Consider the following 18,739-nt stretch of genomic DNA (forward strand, 5'->3'; position numbering starts at 1 on the left):
TCGTAAAAGCCAAGAGACTTTATTTCAAGCTTAGAGCTTGGACTCTCTGCCCGGTACAGTGGTGAGACCAGAGAGCCGCAAGCCCAGGCTGGGTAGTGGTTTTAATCATAGCAGAGGTTGGGGTGAGAGGATTTCTAAGGTTCAGGACTGTGACTGGCTGACATTTGTCTAAGGGTGTCTGTCAAAGGGAAATCGGTGTGTGCTAGGCTCAGGGACATCAGGTGATCTTATCTAAGGGTTGGAAATCTGGTGATAATATCTAATCATATCTAAGGGTTGGAAGGTTTTGAGATGTCTGGTACTTCCCCTTAGATGCTGGCCCATCCCTGAGTGGGTCCCTGGGTTGTGTTAGCTTATGGCTTTTCCTGGATCTGGGTGTTACCTGCCAGTAAGCTTGTCACAGAAGCTGTGTCGAGGATTCTAAGCCTGTCATGGCAATTGTGTAGTCAAGCTGTTTTGCCACCTTCCACCCCCGCCAACAGGAATGACATTCCTTCAAAAGGGCGACAGAGAAGACATGTCCACACACAGGCAGAATCAGCTTAAGGAGCAAGAGCATAAGCACAAAGAGGGCCTGAAAGTCAAGATTAAACAATGGTAAAGCGACCAGCAATGATCCCAAGTCAGCGCTGCAAAGGTCAGGGTAAGGTTGGTCCAGAGGACGTTGCACCTGCAGGGCCGGTGACCTTCCCGTGTTGGAGACATCAGTGAAAATGGATGCAAGAGAACAGAAAACAAGGCAATAGCAGGAAACCCAGAACTGAGGGTCTGTGGACTGAAGCTCTCTCCTCTCCACACAGCAGATATCTAAGCAGCTGGACATGAGCTCAAGATCCCTAAGACTGTGATCTTGACCGAGTAGAAGAGCATCCTAATGGGGCAGGGATAGAATGCTGAAGGTCAGAGCCAAAGTTATCTCAAGGTATCTTAGATCTTTGAATAGCCATTAGCTACTAAGCTGAGCTTCTAACAATTTAACTTTAGATAAAACTTGAAATTCAGGCTGGGTTGACTTCAGCAGGTTCCACCCACTCTGAGGCTGGGAAGGCACTAAATGCAACATCTTATGACCAGAAATCTATGTGCCTTGCTGTAGCCCTGACCTTGTGACCCACCAGTGTGATTTGTTGGTTTTATGATTTATTTAGTTGTTATTTTTGTAATTTCTTACTGTTCCCAGGCTGACCCAGAGCTTGTTCTGTCTCAGGTTGGTCTCAGCTTATACAGATTCTCCCCTCAGAATGCTGAGATTACAGGCATGACTCACCACACCCGGTCTTCTCTCTGTACTTTGTATAAACGCTGACTCTTGTCTTTCACTTCTGGGCCTCTCAAAGTCCACACTTGACCTTGAAGTACAGGCCTGTAACCCCAGTTTCTAGGAGGCTGAAGCCAGAGGATCATGAGCTTAAGGCCTATCTAGTTTCCCTGAGTAACTTAGTAAGACCCTGTTTCAAAATAAAAAGTGGGAATATGAGTGTGGGAGACTTGAGATAGAAGTCAGTGGCAGAGACTCTGGCTTCCATCTCTGGCATACAGAAAAGTGTCATAACAAAGACACAGAGCTAGGTAAGGTGGCACCCACCCTCACTCCACAACCAGGAGGCAAAGGCTCATAGATCTCTGTGAGTCCCAGGCAAAGCAGAGGTACATAATGAGACCCCATCACAAAACAATAAACAAATAAATAGATATATCTGTAAGAGAGAAAGGAGCTCATATAAACTTTTTCATTGTGGAGTGTCACTCAGGGTGAATTGATATCCCAAAGCCATGTTCACTCAAATTTGGATCATAATCAACTATTTTATTCCCATCTTTGACAAGCACTCATATTTTTATATGGCCAGAGTTTGATAATACACACACACATAACATGAACACAGGGAAACATGAATGCACATATACACAAATGCACAGTTAGAATTCCTAGCCATTCCCCCAGCTACATGACCATGCATGCACTATCCAGTAGCAAGGCAAGATGCTTAGTAATCCTATGGCCTTACGTAATCCATGGGCAGTGTGATTGTGTAATCTATGCCCATGCGTAGCATAGCTAAGCAAGCCCATATGCACATGTTGGGCGCAAGGGGGAAACCTATAAAAGTGAGTTCCACCTATTCCTTCTCTCTCTTCCTGCATGGTCATTCCATAGGTCTATGCACACCCTTTCTATTCCTTTCCTTAATAAACTCTTATAGTGGGTTTTGTTGTGCCTAGTCGTCTGTCTCACACAGTAAACAGAGCTGCTTAATCAATAACATTGGTGTCGTGACTTGGACGTAAGGTAACTCCGTTTGCCTGTTCACTGGCAGAAGTTAGATAATTTCCCTAAAATACTGAGGTCCAGTGAGCCATTAGGTGACCATTTTTTATTGTTATCTAAGGGATATTTAGGTCATTTTTTTAGTGCACAGGCAGACAAGCTTAGCGGTCTCTAAGTAAGGCATTAAGCTTGAGAGTTTCCAGAAGACATCCCAGAGGAGAGGTGGGTCTAATAGGCTTGGAAGCCTTGTTTCCAATGGCTACAGCAGAGAGAAAAAATAAAAGAAAATTAAAAAGCAAACATGATCCAAAGGCTACAATCTCAGGTGTCCCTGAGATCAAGCCAAGACTGGCAATTTGCACATGTCATATAACGCTTCATCAAGCAAGAGAATGAGAGCCTTTTACCCTCACCCCAGGAAAATTCCTCCTCATACACAGGGACACAGACAGGGCCCTGCTTTTTTAAGTTCCAAAGGACACCAGTATCAACTGCCTTGTTACCAATTCCAGAAGAATAAGGTTTTACCCCACAAGTTTTTCCTTCCTGGCTCCCTCTCCTGTCTTTATTAACCATATTCTGCTTTATTAGTTCCCCACTGTGTCTCTAATAACATATTCAACCTTCTAATTAACTACTCAGGTAATTGTTACAGGACCACCATAGAACCGGATGCCAAGGACTATCAAATATACCCAGGCATTAAGAAACAGTGACAGTCCAGAGGTATTCACATGGACTCAAAAGGGTCTGGATTCCGACAACAAAACAAAACAAAGCAAAGCAAAACAAAACAAAACAAAAACAAAACAACCAAAAAACCCCCAGACTTTAATGTAACAATCTATTAGCATCTCCTGGATGCTAAACTAATAAAGAAAACAGGTGCCTTGAAGTTTGTTTCAGATAAGGCTTATCTCAAGTATCTTAGCTATCCTGGAACTTGCTTTGTAGACCAGGCTGGCCTGGAACTCACAGAGATCTGCCTGCCTCTGCCTCCAGAGTGCTGGAATTAAAGGTGTGCACCACCACCGTCTGTAGCAGGATTCTTAAAAGTTCTTATTAATAAAATCAAACCTGAGGCCAGTTATTGGGTCAATGCTGGTAGATCAGAGAGACAGAACAAGCCACAGCTATCTCACCTTGCCAATTCCTCAGCTGGTCCTGTTTCCTCAGACTGGAAGCTTCTGTGTCCTCATCCCAATGGCTCTCAGCTGAACTGCTGCTCGAAAGCCTGAAGCTTAACCAGCCACATGCTTAACCAGCCAAATGCTTCTAGTTTCTGGCCCTCACACCTTATATAACTTTCTGCTTTCTACCACCACTCTCTGGGATTAAAGGCTGGCTTTCTGGGATGAAAGGCGTGTCACCATGCTTGGCTGTTTCCAATGTGGCCTTGAACTCACAGAGATCCAGAGGGATTTCTATCTCTGGAATGCCAGGATTAAAGGTGTGTGCTATCACCGCCTACCTAGTGGCTTTTCTGTTCTCTGACCCCAGATAAGTTTATTAAGGTACACAATATTTTGGGGAACACAATACCACCACAACCATCTGGTGAGTTTTGTGATTTTTGTACAAACTCTCCAGTAGCCCACACTGGCCTCCAGCTCACACTGAAGCACCGTTGATTTTGATCCCCTCCTCCTCCCTCTGTCTCCCAGGGGCTGGGATTTGCCAACATGCTGGGATTAGGTTTTTTTTTAAATGATAGAATGAGCAGGTTAGAAGCTGAGGGAACAGTCCAGCTGATAGACAGCTTGTCTAGGGAGCAGGAAGCCCTAGTTTGATCTTCCTCATCAGATGAACTGGGTCTCGATGTGTATGTCAGTAATCATAGCAGCTGGGAAAGGGAAGATCGGAAGTTCAAGATCTTCCTCAGCAATGTTTCAGTTCTGAAGAAAGCCTGGATTACAGAAGGCCCTATCTCCTCAGGTGGTGGTGGCCCACTCCTTTAATCCCAGCACTTAGGAGACAGAGTCAGGCACATCTCTATAAGTTCCAGGCCAGCCTGCTCCACAACTACTCCACACTATCTGGAAAGTGAGGGGAAATACCAGGTCAGACAGCCAGACAGCCTGAAAGGATGGAGTTCTCCAAACACAAGAGGCTGCATTCTGGGGAAGGGGTGCACCACTTTTCAACATAAATAAATACCTTTTTAAAATCTCCTCGAACTTTTCTCTAAATATCTCCCTCAACACTTAGAGAACTCAGTGACCTCCCAGTCATTGAAAGATTAAATCCAGGAGCCAAAGAGAAGGCTCGGTGGTTAAGAGCACTGGCAGCTCTTCCAGAGGTCTTGGGTTCAATTCCCAGCACTCACACGGCAGCTCACAACTGTGTATAATTCCAGTTCCAGGAGACTTGACATTCTCACACAGATATAACATGCCGACAAAATACCAATGCACATTAAAATAAAAAGAAATAAATTATTAAAAATTTAAAAAGAGGGGCTGGAGAGATGGCTCAGTGGTTAAGAGCACTGGCTGCTCTTCCAAAGATCCTGAGTTCAATTCCCAGCAACCACATGGTGGCTCACAACAATCTATAATGAATGATCTGGTGCCCTCTTTATTTACACTGTATATGTAATAAATAAATAAATCTTTAAAAAAAAAAATTTAAAAAGAAAAAAAAACCCCAAAAAACAAAAGACGGCCAAACACCAAACTCTAAAAACTGCCCAACAATCCACAGTGGCCATCTCCTTTCCCTCTCCAACTGAAGCAAAACTTTTCTACTTTTGGCCAGGCCAAGCTCTCAAACCTAACACAGAACCTCAACTTCCAGCAGCTCTTATGAGCCTCTCCTTTTCCACCAAACAAATTATTTCTTACAAATATTTTTACTTTGTAAACCACAAAAGTCAAGGAACAAGTTTGCAAATATATCCATGCCCTAACTTCCCCTGTCCCATTCCCATGTTATATATAATATTACACACCACTTACAGACACCAAGAACACCAGATTATTTTCTACAGGTTTCTTCTTATTTCTCATAATCACTTTGCTTAATAAGGGTTTTAATAGGGGCTGGAGAGATAACTCAGATGTTAAGAGCACTGGGTTCAATTTCCAGCACCCACACAGCAGCTCACAACTGCCTATAACTCCAGTTGCATGGGATATGGCACCCTCATTCATGTAGGCAAACACCAATGCACATGAAATGAAAATAAATTATGTTTTTAAAATAGAAGGCTGTAATAGCTCATCTATGAAAGTCCATTATTCCATTTAAATGATGCTTTACCTTCTAATAATCTGAAGAACTCTCTTGGATGCTAAGTTTCCCTAACGTCTAGAGACTTGCCCCCCTATTGTCCTAATGTCCCAAGTACAATGCCACATCATCCTATATGTAATTCCATATGGTCCAGAAACTCCAAGGAGCACTGTCCTGATTGCTTCTCTGTGGCATGAATCTGCAGAAGACTGTACTTACCAGTTAGGTAGGAGAGCCACAGCTTCCTGTTACTGTTATGCCTAGATGGTGGGGACCCCCAATAGACCACCACGGAGACTGAATTCCATATAAAAGCCAAGAGCTTTTATTTCAAAGCTGAGAGCATGGACTCTCTGTCCAAAAAAGTGGTGAGAGCAGAGAGCCCCAACCCCAGGCGGGGGTAAGGTTTTTATCATAGCAGAGGTTGGGGTGAGGGGATTTCTAGGGTTCAGGACCCTGATTGGCTAACGTGCTTGGCTAGGGGATCTGTTAAAGGGAACTGGGTGTGTTCTAGGCTCAGGGACATCTGGAGTTCTTACTTAATCTTATCTAAGGGTTGGTACATATTAGGATGTCTGATACTTCCCCCTAGATGCTGACCCATCCCTGCTAGCTTATGACTTTTCCTGGATGTGGGTGTTGCCTGCTGGTAAGCCTGTCACAGAAGCTGTGTCTGGGTCTCTAAGCCCGTCATGGGAGCTGTGTGGTCAAGCTGTTTTGCAACCTCCCTCGCCCCCACAATTACAGTCTGTTCTTCAAATTTTGTGCGGCTGATAGACTTCCAGAGATGCCCATGTATAAATATGGGTCTCTCCTGGAATTCCATCCTTATCTCTTGGTTACACCTTCAAGTATTTTGTTTGAAAGCTGAGTCTCCTTGGTTCTACAATCTTCTGCCAGATAGTATCTATTCACTGACTTAAAAAAAGACTTAAGAAAATATTTAAAATAGCACTCAGGAAGCAGAAGCAGGTTAATCTTATCAGTTTCAAGCCAGCCTGGTCTTTATTAGAAGACCCTGATTCCAAAAACAAACAAGCACAAAGAGCAAGAATGAAATTTCTGCTAGACCATCTCTACAGCTTCAGCAAAGGCCTTCACTGGAAATCAGATCCCAGGCTAGAGAGCATGCTGATTTTGAGATGGTTCCTGCATAAAGGGATTTTAAATACCTGGACAAAATCTGCAGATGAAGGACACAGAAAGGCAGAAAGAAGAATAGAGTATAGATAGAGCCCATGTCCTGGTGCAGAGGCAGAAGTGAAAGCTGACTAATTATACCCACTGGTCTGCCATTCATCTCACACTATCCTGATAAACGTTTATTTGCAGCCCATGGTAATAGTGGAATAGTCTAAGCAAATGAATCTAGAGTCTCTGCTTGCAGAAGTGTAGGAGGAGAGGCTGCCAGCTTCCAAAGCTGAGCTTCTATATGCCCTATGCCCCTTTCCAGTGTACTAACTGGCCTATGCAGGCTTCCAGAGTTGGGTAGTTGTGAAAGACAGTGTTGTGGGATGTTCACCAGAGAACACCGCTAAGACATAGGCTTAAGCCAATAGAAAGTCTTTATTAGCTGGTCTTTGACTATGCTTAGTACTCGGGATCCCAGAGTAGAACAGAGCCTTTTTCAGGATGAGTTTTTAAGTACAAAAACAATGCACTGGTGTCAGAGCCAGCCAAAGAGTCAAGTAGGGTAGCTGAGTAGGGCCTGAGGCTGAGAAAATTACAAGGACAGAACAGATGGAGAAAGAAAATCAGAGGGGATTGCTCTCAGTCAATATCAAGCAGCCTCGACTTTATTTCACTGCCAGCTTATACACAATTTGAATGGCAGAAACACAGCAAAGCACAGTACAGATAATTAGACTCTATCTTAACCACATTACTGGCCTGTCCTTGAGTCTCAGAGCAGGCAGTCTTGTTATCTCATCATGTGCCTCTGGCTAGCAGCTGGAGCAGCCTACCTAGATTTATGCATTAGTAGATAATTTGTTCTTTCCCATGGGCTTATTAAGAGCATTCTCCCAGCTTCTCAGGGAGACTGGAGCAAGCAAGCTTGAACTCTAATGACTTATAAGTCAGAATGGACTACAGATGGAAACAGAGTCACTTTATGGGCTCCCACACTCTGGGTTGACATGCTTCCGTTAACAAGAACTGTTAGCCAGAAGTAGAACTACAGACCTAAAAAGCAAGGTTAGTACAGTTTGAGACTTTCCCAGAACTGTATGGACTTTGATGGATTAGGCCTTTGTTTTAGTTTTGGCAGGTGCTGCTGTCTATATGCTGAGTTTTACAGTCTGAATGGCACTTCCATCATGGCGTCAGTTGTGCTAAAGTCTCAGGGCCTGCTAAAGTCTGGATCCCTGTTACAGTCCCCACTGCTCTTAGTGAATGAGTCTAATCATATACTCACCCTGTGTTAAAGAGATGTTGTTGGTCCTAAAGGACATAGGAGTGGAGAGAATCACCATGTAGAGTCCTTTTCAAGTTGGTTTTAGTGCCCCCTTTGCTACCTGCTTGACCCAGACAGAATCACTAGACTGGAACAAGGGGAAACTGGTGGTGGACTTAGAGGTAAGATGAGTCTCTGGGATAGTCTAATGAATAGCCTGTAGAGAGTACTAGAGTGCCTGGAGTTACTTGAGAAAGGGATGGTGAGACAGTTCTGCCCACTACTGGTCTTAGAGCATGGGAAGCAGGGGGAGAGGTCTTTCAAACAAAGTCTCATAGTGGGTAAATCCCTCTCAACGTGGAATGCAGCAGTTTGATGCAAGCCAAGCCAAGTGAAGAGGCCTATCCATCTTTTGTAGGACTCTAATGAGACTTTTGTTAGAGTTGTGTTTTGTGTGTGTATGTGTGTGTGTGTACATGTGTGTCCTGTTTATTCTTTTTACCTGGCCAGAATTCTGAGGTCTATATGCACAATGATTTTTTAATCTATGTTTAAGAGTTTAGCTATTAATTGAGAGGTTTTGGCTGGGAAAGACAGACCATTGTTGAACCCCATGGTTAGGAAGAGGTCAAATCACGGGACCAGTTTCTAGAAAAGCTTTTTAAGCTACTATTTGAGCAGTTTCAGTCTAGGTATGTAGTGCTTTTACCCACCCTGAAATGGTATATTTAAAAACTAGTAAGTACTTTTAGCCTCTGCCAGCAGGCTGGATCTTGGTGAATTCAGTTTTCCTAGAGTGTCTTTGTGTGTGTGTGTGTGTGTGTGTGTGTGTGTGTGTGTGTAATCATGGGAAACAAATGCAACTAAAAGATTTAATTTAAACATCTATCCTAAAGCACGATACGTACAGCCGAGCCTCTACTTCCAGACTTCCTCCCAAGGCCATCTGTTCCACCTTCCCCCAGACTTACTTTCTAGAAAAATGAAAAGGGAACTACACCATGGCTCTGTGTTCAACACTGTGTCTTGTTTACATATAAACTCCAAAATAAACTTGTAAAGGGTGCAATGGTTTCTCCATTATACATACCTGGAACGAGGTATTGAAAGAGTGGATGAATGGATTCATATTCCGAGCCACTAAGTGGAGGATACGACAAAGTAGAACAGTCAAGAGTGACTGTTGGGAATTTTGGCAAGGCTTGACCTTAACTCTGAACCTCACTTTTTTTTTATCTGTAAGATACAAATGAATAATCTTTTCCCCAGAGAACTGATTTGAGAAATGAAATTACTGATGGGTAAGTTACACAAAATCCCATGGAACTGGGGAAATGTTTTGATTTAGAAGCAAAGGAAGTAAAGATATGAGGATACTGATTTGAGTCATGTGGTATTAGATGCCAACCTCAGAGAGCAGTAGCTACGAGCTGAAAAAGAGAAATGGAGCCTGGGTGGGCCCATATCCTGGGTAGTTCAAAAAGTCAGTGGGTGGTATTGCCTCAAGGAATGGCCAATAGCCCTACTATATGTCAAATTTATGTGTCTTTGGCCCTAGCTCCAGTTTGAAAAGCTTTTCCAGGTGTTTATATAAATCACTATATGGATGATATATTAATGGCTGCTAAAGATAAAAAACTTGTTTTTGATGCCTTTTCTAAATTACAAGAGGTTCTTATCCTGGCTAATTTACAGATAGCCCCAGAAAAGGTACAGGTATCTTTTCCCTATCATTATTTAGGTCATGAATTGTTATGTATGGGCATACGCCCACAAAAGATTACTCTGCGTATGGATCAGCTACGCACGCTTAATGATTTCCAAACCTTTCTGGGGGACATTCAGTGGCTTCGGTCCACTTTAAAAATTCCAACAGGTCAGCTTTGCCCTTTGTATGATGTCTTAAAGGGTGACCCTGACCCTTTATCTCCCCGTAAATTAACAGCTGAAGGACATGTAGCCCTACAAGGTGTGCAAGAGGCCCTGGAACAGGCTCTCGTGCAGTATATAGACCTTTCTTCTCCCTTATTGTATTTGATATTTTGTTTCTTTACTGAAATTCTTAACAAAGAAAACTATAACTATCTAATCTTCAACTCCCTTAGAATCCCGAGAAGGAAATAATATTACTTAGCATAACAGGAAGTGAAAACAAGTGACTTCCAAAAATTGTGAGTTGACAGAACCAGCCAGCTGCTTGGACAGTCACCTGACGTTTCTCCACAACAGTGGGGCATCTTCTTCAGCCTATAAGCTTAGCATATCTGATGGACTCATTTGTGAAGCAGGATGTATGCATGGTCTACAGTCCAACATCACATTCAGTGCGAGTATTCCATATACCAGATAAACTTGAATTCCGCCAGTGTCCTGTCATGATTCAGGATTTTAAATTCTGGAAATTTCTGGTGTTTTTTAAATTCAGCTTCCCATTCTTCTCAGCTTGTGGGTGGTTTCATCTACTTTATTAAATGTCAGTCTACCATAATGAAGGTTAGACTCCTTCGGCCTACTTATTCCTTCAAGAATAACTGTTTCAGCTACTGTTCCACTGCACATCAGAAGCCACTGGCCCACTACCTGTTCAGCTACCTTCACAGAAAGGGTCACTGTACCTTTCTTTTCTGGATCGCAAAGCCACTTCAGAGATAGTGCCATATTGTCCTGGCCACATTGAACGCCTGTTGCCAAAGCTGCAACCACACTTGTCTTGGTAGATCGGTAGTCCTTTGTTTTGTGTCCTGTTTGTCCATTTTGGATAGCATACTGTCAGCAGTTGATGTGAGGACACTTTGTTGCCTGGTTGCTAACTTTTGCCACAATGAAAGTTAACTCCATGTGCATTTTCTTCAATGCCCATATCTTCTCTGAAGTAGATTGGTGGTGCCAGGAGCCCACTTGTCTCATAGTCATAAAAAAAGAAAAAATTCTAAGTTATTAAAACATTTTAAATGCCATATTCTGTAGATCTTTGAAGGGTTTGAAGATGATTTGTTTATCTAAAATTTATCTCTGCTTGGAAACACCTAATGTGACAACAAGTTCAATTGTATTGACTAACAACTCTCATTTCTCTGTATCCTAATAGTTTATAATAATAACTTTCAAGGATTAGCAAATTGCATTACATTCTTAAATGAACCATGTAGGTATAATATCTGGAACAAGATTAGAAATATACATACAGCATTTTCTAACAATGTCAATCTCAATATACAATTTGTATACAATATATAAAAATCCAATCCAATGTAAAGTATTTAAAACGGGTACTTGTCTTTTAAAAGTAGGTTCAATAATTGACCTTTTCATCTATATCATATCTATATCTTCTCCTTTTTCTTTTCAGAGTAGCTTCAATAATCTTGCCCTTTATTCTATCATTTCTATATTTTTTGAGAATAGATTCAATAATCTCCCTCTTATCTATTTCCTCTTTTTTCTTTTCTTTTCTCTTTTCTCTTCTCCTTTTCTTTTCTCTTTTCTTTTCTCCTTTTCTTTTCTTCTTTTCTTTTCTTTTCAAACAAGAACCTTAAATCTAATCTTCTTTGTTTAGCCCTTTTCCTGACCATTAACAACAACAACTTGTAACCAACCCTCCAAAACAATGACAACTATCCCAAACCCCAAACTCACTGAAAGATCAAAAACCACCACCCCACCCTACCTTGTGGGAATGTGGACGTTGTGTTCTTAAAATTGCTTCCTGCTATTTGTGGGCAAAGGCATCTTCAGGGGATCCTGAAAAGAAAATTTTTGGGTTAATTGTCAAGTTCCAGGAGAGGAAGCTATATCATTTGTTGTCCAGTCTCTGCATAATGCCAAAGTGCAGGGCTTAGCTCAAGTCTTTGTTCAAGTAGTCTGTGAAGCTGGATCATCTCAGCTAGCCATCTTGAAATTGTCCTTAGCAGTTTGTAGTCCAAAGCTGATCTTTGGGTGATGTTTGTCAGCTTAGTGGTATTATTGTCCATGTGGAATCATCATTGTGGGGCCCCATCATCTTTCTAGAGACTTCAAATTCACTGTTAGGCCTTGTCATGATTCCCTCCAGAAAACTGATAGAGACTCCAACACACAAAAAAAAATGTATAGGCAGCTAACTGAAGCTTTTTTCTAGAATTAGTTAGTACTCTATATGACCATTAATATCATAACAAAAGGTTATATATATATTATATATATTAATCTTATAAATTTTGATATAAAATTCATACCTTAAGAAAAATTTAAATAATCAAAATAGAACCAAAGAATTTAGATTAGTGGCAATAGAATAGTCCTTTACTTTTTTTTTGTTTTCTTCTGTCCCATATCAGAAGATGGCTCTTTTTCTAACATGATACAGAGATTTTGCATTTTCCTTTTAACAACATGCTTGAGTTTAGAGAACAAGAGAGTCATTCTCCAGCTCCAAAGCCAGCTTTAATTTGTTAATTGAACTGGGACTACAAAAAGACTACTTGTGTTAAATGTCTGTAGAGAAAAGCAGAAACAAATATTTAGGAAGACTTATGTAGTTTTATATGTGATATACTAATAGGCCAATTTACTCTTTTTTTAAGGGGGGGGATTTTTTTCTAGATGATTTGTCCTTTTCTTCAGATGTCTTATTTACCCAGTGTTCTTCAGATTCCTTAGCCTTCATTCTCCTTAAAGACAAAAACAAAAACCTTTTCCAAGCCCAACTTTGGGGAGGTTCCCTTTTGGCAAGTTATATCTGACTAAATGAAAAGCATTTGTTAGTGATATAAGTTAATTTTAAATTGAATGGTCATGCTGGTTGGTGAAATATCACTTCTTCTAATTAAGAGGTCCCTCTTGTTCAGATGAAACCTTTATCAATTTTGATGGTATCCACAGCTTATCTTCTCCTGTAGAAACAAAATCAAAACACACATCCTGGTTTCCATTCTGAGGTCAGCACATCCTTAAAGTATATAGGCTGATTTAATTCTGTAGTTTTTTCTATTAGCCAATGTCTCTCTGCAGCTGTTGTTCCTTTCTCATTAGCACTGAGAAAATTCAAAGTTAATAGAGCATTATGTAATCTATTTCTGAGGGGTTTTGTTACCCCTTTCTGTTTATTACCCCTTTCTGTTTATTTAGTATATCCTTTAGAGTTTGATTTGATCTTTCTATGACTAGTGGCCTGTAGGATTATGTGGTATTCCTGTAATATGCCTTATATTGTAATAAGCAAAGAAAATGTTTCATTTTACCAGAGACATATGCTAGAGCATTTTCAGGTGTTTTTTTTTTTTTTTTTTTTGGAAGGTTCTACATTTTATTACTGGACAAACTACTCCCCCAACTTAAAACACGACCCAGTCTTCAGGTTAAAATGTTGAACTCCATCCACGTGGTAGGATTGCTTGATGACCCACAATTCAGTATAAACTGTCTTGCCATTGTGTGAATCCTTACAGACCCAGCTTTGTTCTCCTCCAGTGTCTTCTCTTGGAGTTGTACCTTATTTTGTTACCAGTTTTCATCCAAATCCACTGAGGAATAGGACGATTTTGCTTTTGTTTCTTGGCCAGGAATCGCTTGATTCTGAAAGTCTTGTGAGAAGACATGGTGAGAAGCCAAGGCAGGAGCCCACCGCACAACGGAGGAGGAAAGGAGAAGAGCGAGCATTGTCAGTTTTAATTTGTGCAGGTATACCCATGATGGCCATAACTTCTAGCAAACGTGATTACCGAATCAGCCTTTTCAGAACTCAGAGCAGTTGTCCATTGAAATTCTGAATAAATATAAATTGTGTGGTATACATATTTCAATTTTCCAAATTTTGCAGAATGAAACATCCATCTGCCAGATTTCATTCCTCTGAGTACTCTTTGGTTTATATCCTGCTGGTAATTGAGTCTGATTGTAAAAGGAACAAGTAGGACATTTCCTTACAATTTCCTTGCTTATTGCCAGGTTATGGAAAAATCCTTTTTTAAACTTTTACTATTGACATGATATTTTTTATGAAACTCTGAGACCTCCAGTACATTTCCTATCAATAATTTGTTAATCTCATCATTACCTTGTGCTAGAGGGCCTGGCAGACCCATATGGAATCAGATGTGAGTTATACATAAGGGATGCTTCCTATTCCTGATTATTTCTTGTAACTGAATAATGAAGCTAATTTTGATTCATCAGGGATAAATTCTGCAGTCTCAATATGTAATACCACTCTTTCAGCATACTGAGAGTTAGTGACTATATTGAGAGGTTCTGAAAAATCCATTAATACCAACAGAATAGCAATTCTGAGATTTGAACTGAATTATAAGGGCATTGAACCACTTTACTTAAATTTTCTTATTTGTAACCTGACTTTCCTTGTTTGTTTGCATCTGTATATAATGTATGAGCTCCAGATATGGGTGTTTCCTGTTCAATGTGATGTAAAATTCAACCAGCTTTCTTTATAAATTCAATTCTATCACTTTTGGGATATTTATTGTTAATTTTTCCCCAAAAAAATTACTTCAAGCTCTTTGCCAAGGTTTACTATTTGCCCATTATTTTTCAGTGTCCTCCTTAGTTAAAGGTATGACAATTTCTGCTGAGTCTATTCCTGCTAATTGATGAAGTCTCAATTTTTCCTTTTAAAATCAAGTCAGGGTGGTTCTGAGTATCTGCACACCTCCTCTCTCATCATACCATGACGGACACCTTTGTCAGTACCTGGAAGCTAGTGGACAGCAAGAATTTTGATGACTATATGAAGTCCCTCAGTGTGGGTTTTGCCACCAGACAGGTGGCTAGCATGACGAAGCCTACCACAGTCATCGAGAAAAACAGGAATACTATACTCATAAAGACATACAGCACCTTCAAGAACACAGAGATGAGCTTTCAGCTGGGAATGCAGTTTGATGAGGTAACAGCAGATGACAGGAAGGTCAAGTCGATCGTGACACTGGATGGAGGCAAACTTGTCCAAGTGCAGAGGTGGGATGGGCAAGAGACTCTGCTTACAAGGGAGCTGTGTGATGGGAAGCTCATCCTGGCATTCACCCATGGCACCAGAACTTACAAGAAGGAGGCATGATGCTCCTGCACTGTGGCTGACTGTTCCTCTGCTAACTGGCTACCCTTTGACTCAGCACCTCATGCCTCATTTTTTTCCCTCTGGTGTTTTGTATAAATACACTTGGGTTGGGATTTTTTTGGAGATGGGGCACCAGTCTGAATCCCAGTTCCCATTGTGTATGTGGCTTTATTCTTTAAAACTGTATCCAAAGGTTGCTCTGAGGTCAATAAAGCAGAGCCAAGGCTGCCTAAATAAATAAATAAATAAATAAGTAAATGAATAAGTAAATAAAATCAAGTCAGAGATCTTTTCCACATAAGTTTTTAATCTGTTTATTTGGTAGAAATATCCATTCCAATATAATAAATTCCCTCCCCATTAAAATTCCTGTAGGAGAATGCTCAGAGTGTAAAATAACCAAAATGCAATCAAGCTTTGGATCTATACCATCCACATGTCCTCCCTGTACTTTCTTTTCCACCAAGGCCAGTTCTTTCTCAGCTTCAGCTGATAATTCTCTTGGACTATTTAAGTCCTTGTCACCATCTAAGGTTTTGAACAAATTACTAAGTTCATCATTTTTTACCCCAACAATAGTTCATAGATAGGAAATGTCTCTAAATAATCTTTGAAAGTCATTAAGTGTCCATAATAGGTCACTCCTAGTTTGCACCTTTTGGGGTCTAATTTTTTGTAGACCTATTTTATATCCTAAATAATAAAATCTCCTCTTTGTATCTTTTCAGGAGCAATTTGTAATCCCCAACAAGGCAAATTTTTCTTTAATTCTTCTAACATTTTTCTAAATTATCTGGATTTTAATCAGCTAGTAAAATATTGTCCATATAATGATAAATTACACATTTAGGAAATTGTTTACATATTACTTTCAATGGCTGTTGTACAAAATATTGACACAGGGTTAGGCTATTCAACATTCCCTGTGGGAGGACCCTCCATTGCTATCTCTTAACTGGTTGAGAATTATTATAAGTAGGCACTGTGAAGGCAAATCTTTGTCTTTTTCTTGTAAGGGTATTGAAAAGAAACAGTCTTTTTTGTTTTGTTTTGTTTTGTTTTCGAGACAGGGTTTCTCTGTGTAGCTTTGCATGTTTCCTGGAACTCACTCTGTAGCCCAGGCTGGCCTCGAACTCAGAGATCTGCCTGCCTCTACCTCCCAGTGCTGGAATTAAAGGCGTGTGCCACCACTGCCCAGCCCAAGAAACAGTCTTTTAAATCAGTAAGAATAGGAGGCCATCCTTTAGTTAACAGAGTAGGCAAAGGAATTTCAGATTGTAGAAATCCCATTGGCTGAATTACTTTGTTAATTGCTCTTAGATCTGTTACCATTCTCTATTCACCAGATTTCTTTTTAATAACAAATACAGGAAAATTCAAAGGGCTGGTTGATTCTTCAATATGCTCAGCATTTAACTGCTCTTCTACCAGCTTTTCTAAAGCCTGGAGTTTCTCTGTTGTTAAAGGCCATTGCTGAACGCACACAGACTTGTCTGTTAACCATGATAAAGTTAGAGATGTTGGTGTCTTTGGAAGATCAACAGTTGTTTTGCCTTGTTCTTGTACAATTTTGATGGCTGGTGACCACTCATTAAAATAATCCCTCCTAATATTTCTCTCAGAAATGTGTTAGTTTATGATTTGTTTCTGAGGTTTGAGGAATGTTAATCTGAGTATTCCATTGTTTAATAGATCATGGCCCCATAAGTTCATAGCTATATTATCCACACATGGCTTTAATTTTCCTCTCTGTCCTTCTGATCCTATACATTTGAACCATCTTGCACCCTGTTTCACTTGAGATAATGTTGCAATCCCTAACAGCTGGACATTTACCTCCTGAAGAGGTCAATTTGGATGCCAAAATTCTGGTGCAATTATTGTCATATCAGCACCTGTGTTTACTAAACCTTCCAAGAAAATGCCATTTATTCATATTTTTAATTTTGGTCTTTGTTCATTTATAGAAGTTTGCCAAAAAAGTCACTTACGGTTTCTCCTGAACTTCCTGTTCTCTATGCTAGAGCTGCTCTATCACCTGGAGCAGCCTGGTTTATTCCAATAAGCATTTGGTTATTTAATTGCTCTGAGAAGGGTTTTCTTCTATGATGACAGGAAAGGTCTGAACTGAACTTGCTGTGGGGGTCTGCATGAGGCCCCTCTGGGAGTTTCCCAAGGCAGAGGCAAAGGATTACCTTGTCTGTCACTTGTTGATCTACATTCATTGGTCCATTGTTTAACCTTCTGCATAATCCCGAAGGGAGGGGCTTTCTGTTGCTGTTGTTTCTTGAATAAATATTCTTTGTAGGAATGCCCTGTTTACACTCCTTTTTGAAATGACCTTGTTTACCACAACTAAAATATCTGACATTATTTTTCCTCAAAGCTTTTGAAATTACTTCTATCCACATATCATCATGGCCATGAGACTCAATATTGTGTCCTGATCCAGTCCTCCAAGGGTGCTGATCTTGCCTTTAATGGCCTGATTATTTTTTCTTGCATGCTGCATTAATGTTATCAAAAGCCAAAATTCAATTATTATCTGTCTAGCTTCTGAATTTGATATCATTCTATTTACTGCTGAAGACAATCTTTGTAAGAAATCCATGAAGGATTCTCTGGGGCCTTGTATAACTTTTGTGAATGATTCAAATTTTTTCCTGCTTCCTCAATTCTGTCCCATGCATTCATGGCTGCCATGTGGCATAGAATTAAGGTTTCGTTATCATATAAACATTATCTTTGTATGTCAATGTATTCACCTTCTCCAAGAAGCTGATCCTGGGAAATTTCCACACCTCTAGTTCTACATTTGTGTTCTATTGTTTTAGCCTCCTCCTTAAACCATGTTTGGCATTATAATTGTGCCCTTCCTCCAGGAATGCTGCTATCAATTCTTTCCAGTCCTGAGGAATAATCCTATTACAAGTTGACCATGAGTTTTATAATTGCTTTACAAATGCCATAGGATACTATAGCTTCCTTAAATCTCCTTAAATCTAACATTTCCACTGGAGTCCAATGAGCTTGTTACTCTCTTGAGCAGGTAGTTCCTGTAAGGTTACTGGGTATGTTAAGTTTGGTTGTTTGAAAACATACTGTCTCTCTGTAACTGTATAATTCAATCCTGAAATAATTTCACCTTTAAATTCATATGTCTGGGTCTGAATTTCTCTATAAGTCATTTTAACAGGTTCTTCTTAAAGTCAATCCTGAGTTAGTTTCACCTTTGAATTTTTCTGTTTGGGTCTGAATTTCTCTGTGATTCATTTTTAACAGGTTTTTCTAAAGCTTTTATCTTGATAGTTAAATTGACCAACCTTTTTAATACTAAAATAAGGATGATTAAACAAATAATATTTGTAATTGATGTTGCATACCTTCTATCAACATTAATTATCCTCTCATGTAATTGTTCCATTTTCAGACTGCTAATATGTTATCAAACAAAGACCAATTTTCTTCCATTGTAAAAATATTTCCCATTTTTTAATGTGGGGGGAAAAATCTTTTTTAACTAGTTTCTTCCTTTAAATCCTTAATTGACTTACCAAGTCTGCATAGAACAGTAGAAGTTTGAAGAAACTTCAAAGCAGCTGCCTAGTGTGGTGGCAGCCCAAGAGGGAAATCCAGAGAGTGCAAGAGCCCACCACCTACCAGGAGCTAAAAAAAACAGCCAAAAAGACTCCAGCCATGTGAGTTGGAGATCTGGCCACAAGCAGCTCCAGTCACATGTAGCCCAGATAGCTTGTAGCTTTGGCCAAGCCTGGGGCCTTATAAACCCCAG

General features: G+C 40.2%; 2 protein-coding genes and 1 pseudogene across 9 annotated transcripts in view; 1 reads left to right on the forward strand and 2 right to left on the reverse strand.

Annotated features, from left to right (window-relative positions):
* Positions 1–5,991, reverse strand: part of LOC121831772 (immunoglobulin superfamily member 3-like) — a 169,500-nt gene extending 163,509 nt beyond the window's left edge. For 2 of the 7 annotated variants that reach the window (XM_076578223.1, XM_076578224.1), the window contains exon 1: positions 5,723–5,917. The gene's annotated coding sequence lies outside the window, so the exon portion shown is untranslated. Of the gene's footprint in view, positions 1–5,722 lie in introns of all 7 variants that reach the window. The other 5 variants (XM_076578220.1, XM_076578219.1, XM_076578221.1 and 2 more) reach the window with 5 other exon arrangements.
* A 7,156-nt stretch (positions 5,992–13,147) lies between these two features.
* LOC143274562 (large ribosomal subunit protein eL39-like) lies at positions 13,148–13,491 on the reverse strand. The gene has a single exon (XM_076578232.1). The coding sequence runs from the start codon at positions 13,472–13,474 to the stop codon at positions 13,319–13,321; it is 156 nt and encodes a 51-aa protein (XP_076434347.1). The 5' UTR covers positions 13,475–13,491; the 3' UTR covers positions 13,148–13,318.
* Positions 13,430–15,525, forward strand: LOC121826527 (fatty acid-binding protein, heart pseudogene; annotated as a pseudogene). Its single transcript, XR_013053248.1, has 2 exons — positions 13,430–13,556; positions 14,515–15,525. The product of XR_013053248.1 is annotated as a fatty acid-binding protein, heart pseudogene (transcript).
* Positions 15,526–18,739: the final 3,214 nt, after the last annotated feature.

Source organism: Peromyscus maniculatus, chromosome 8 (genome assembly GCF_049852395.1).
Source record: "Peromyscus maniculatus bairdii isolate BWxNUB_F1_BW_parent chromosome 8, HU_Pman_BW_mat_3.1, whole genome shotgun sequence".
Lineage (NCBI taxonomy): Eukaryota > Metazoa > Chordata > Mammalia > Rodentia > Cricetidae > Peromyscus > Peromyscus maniculatus.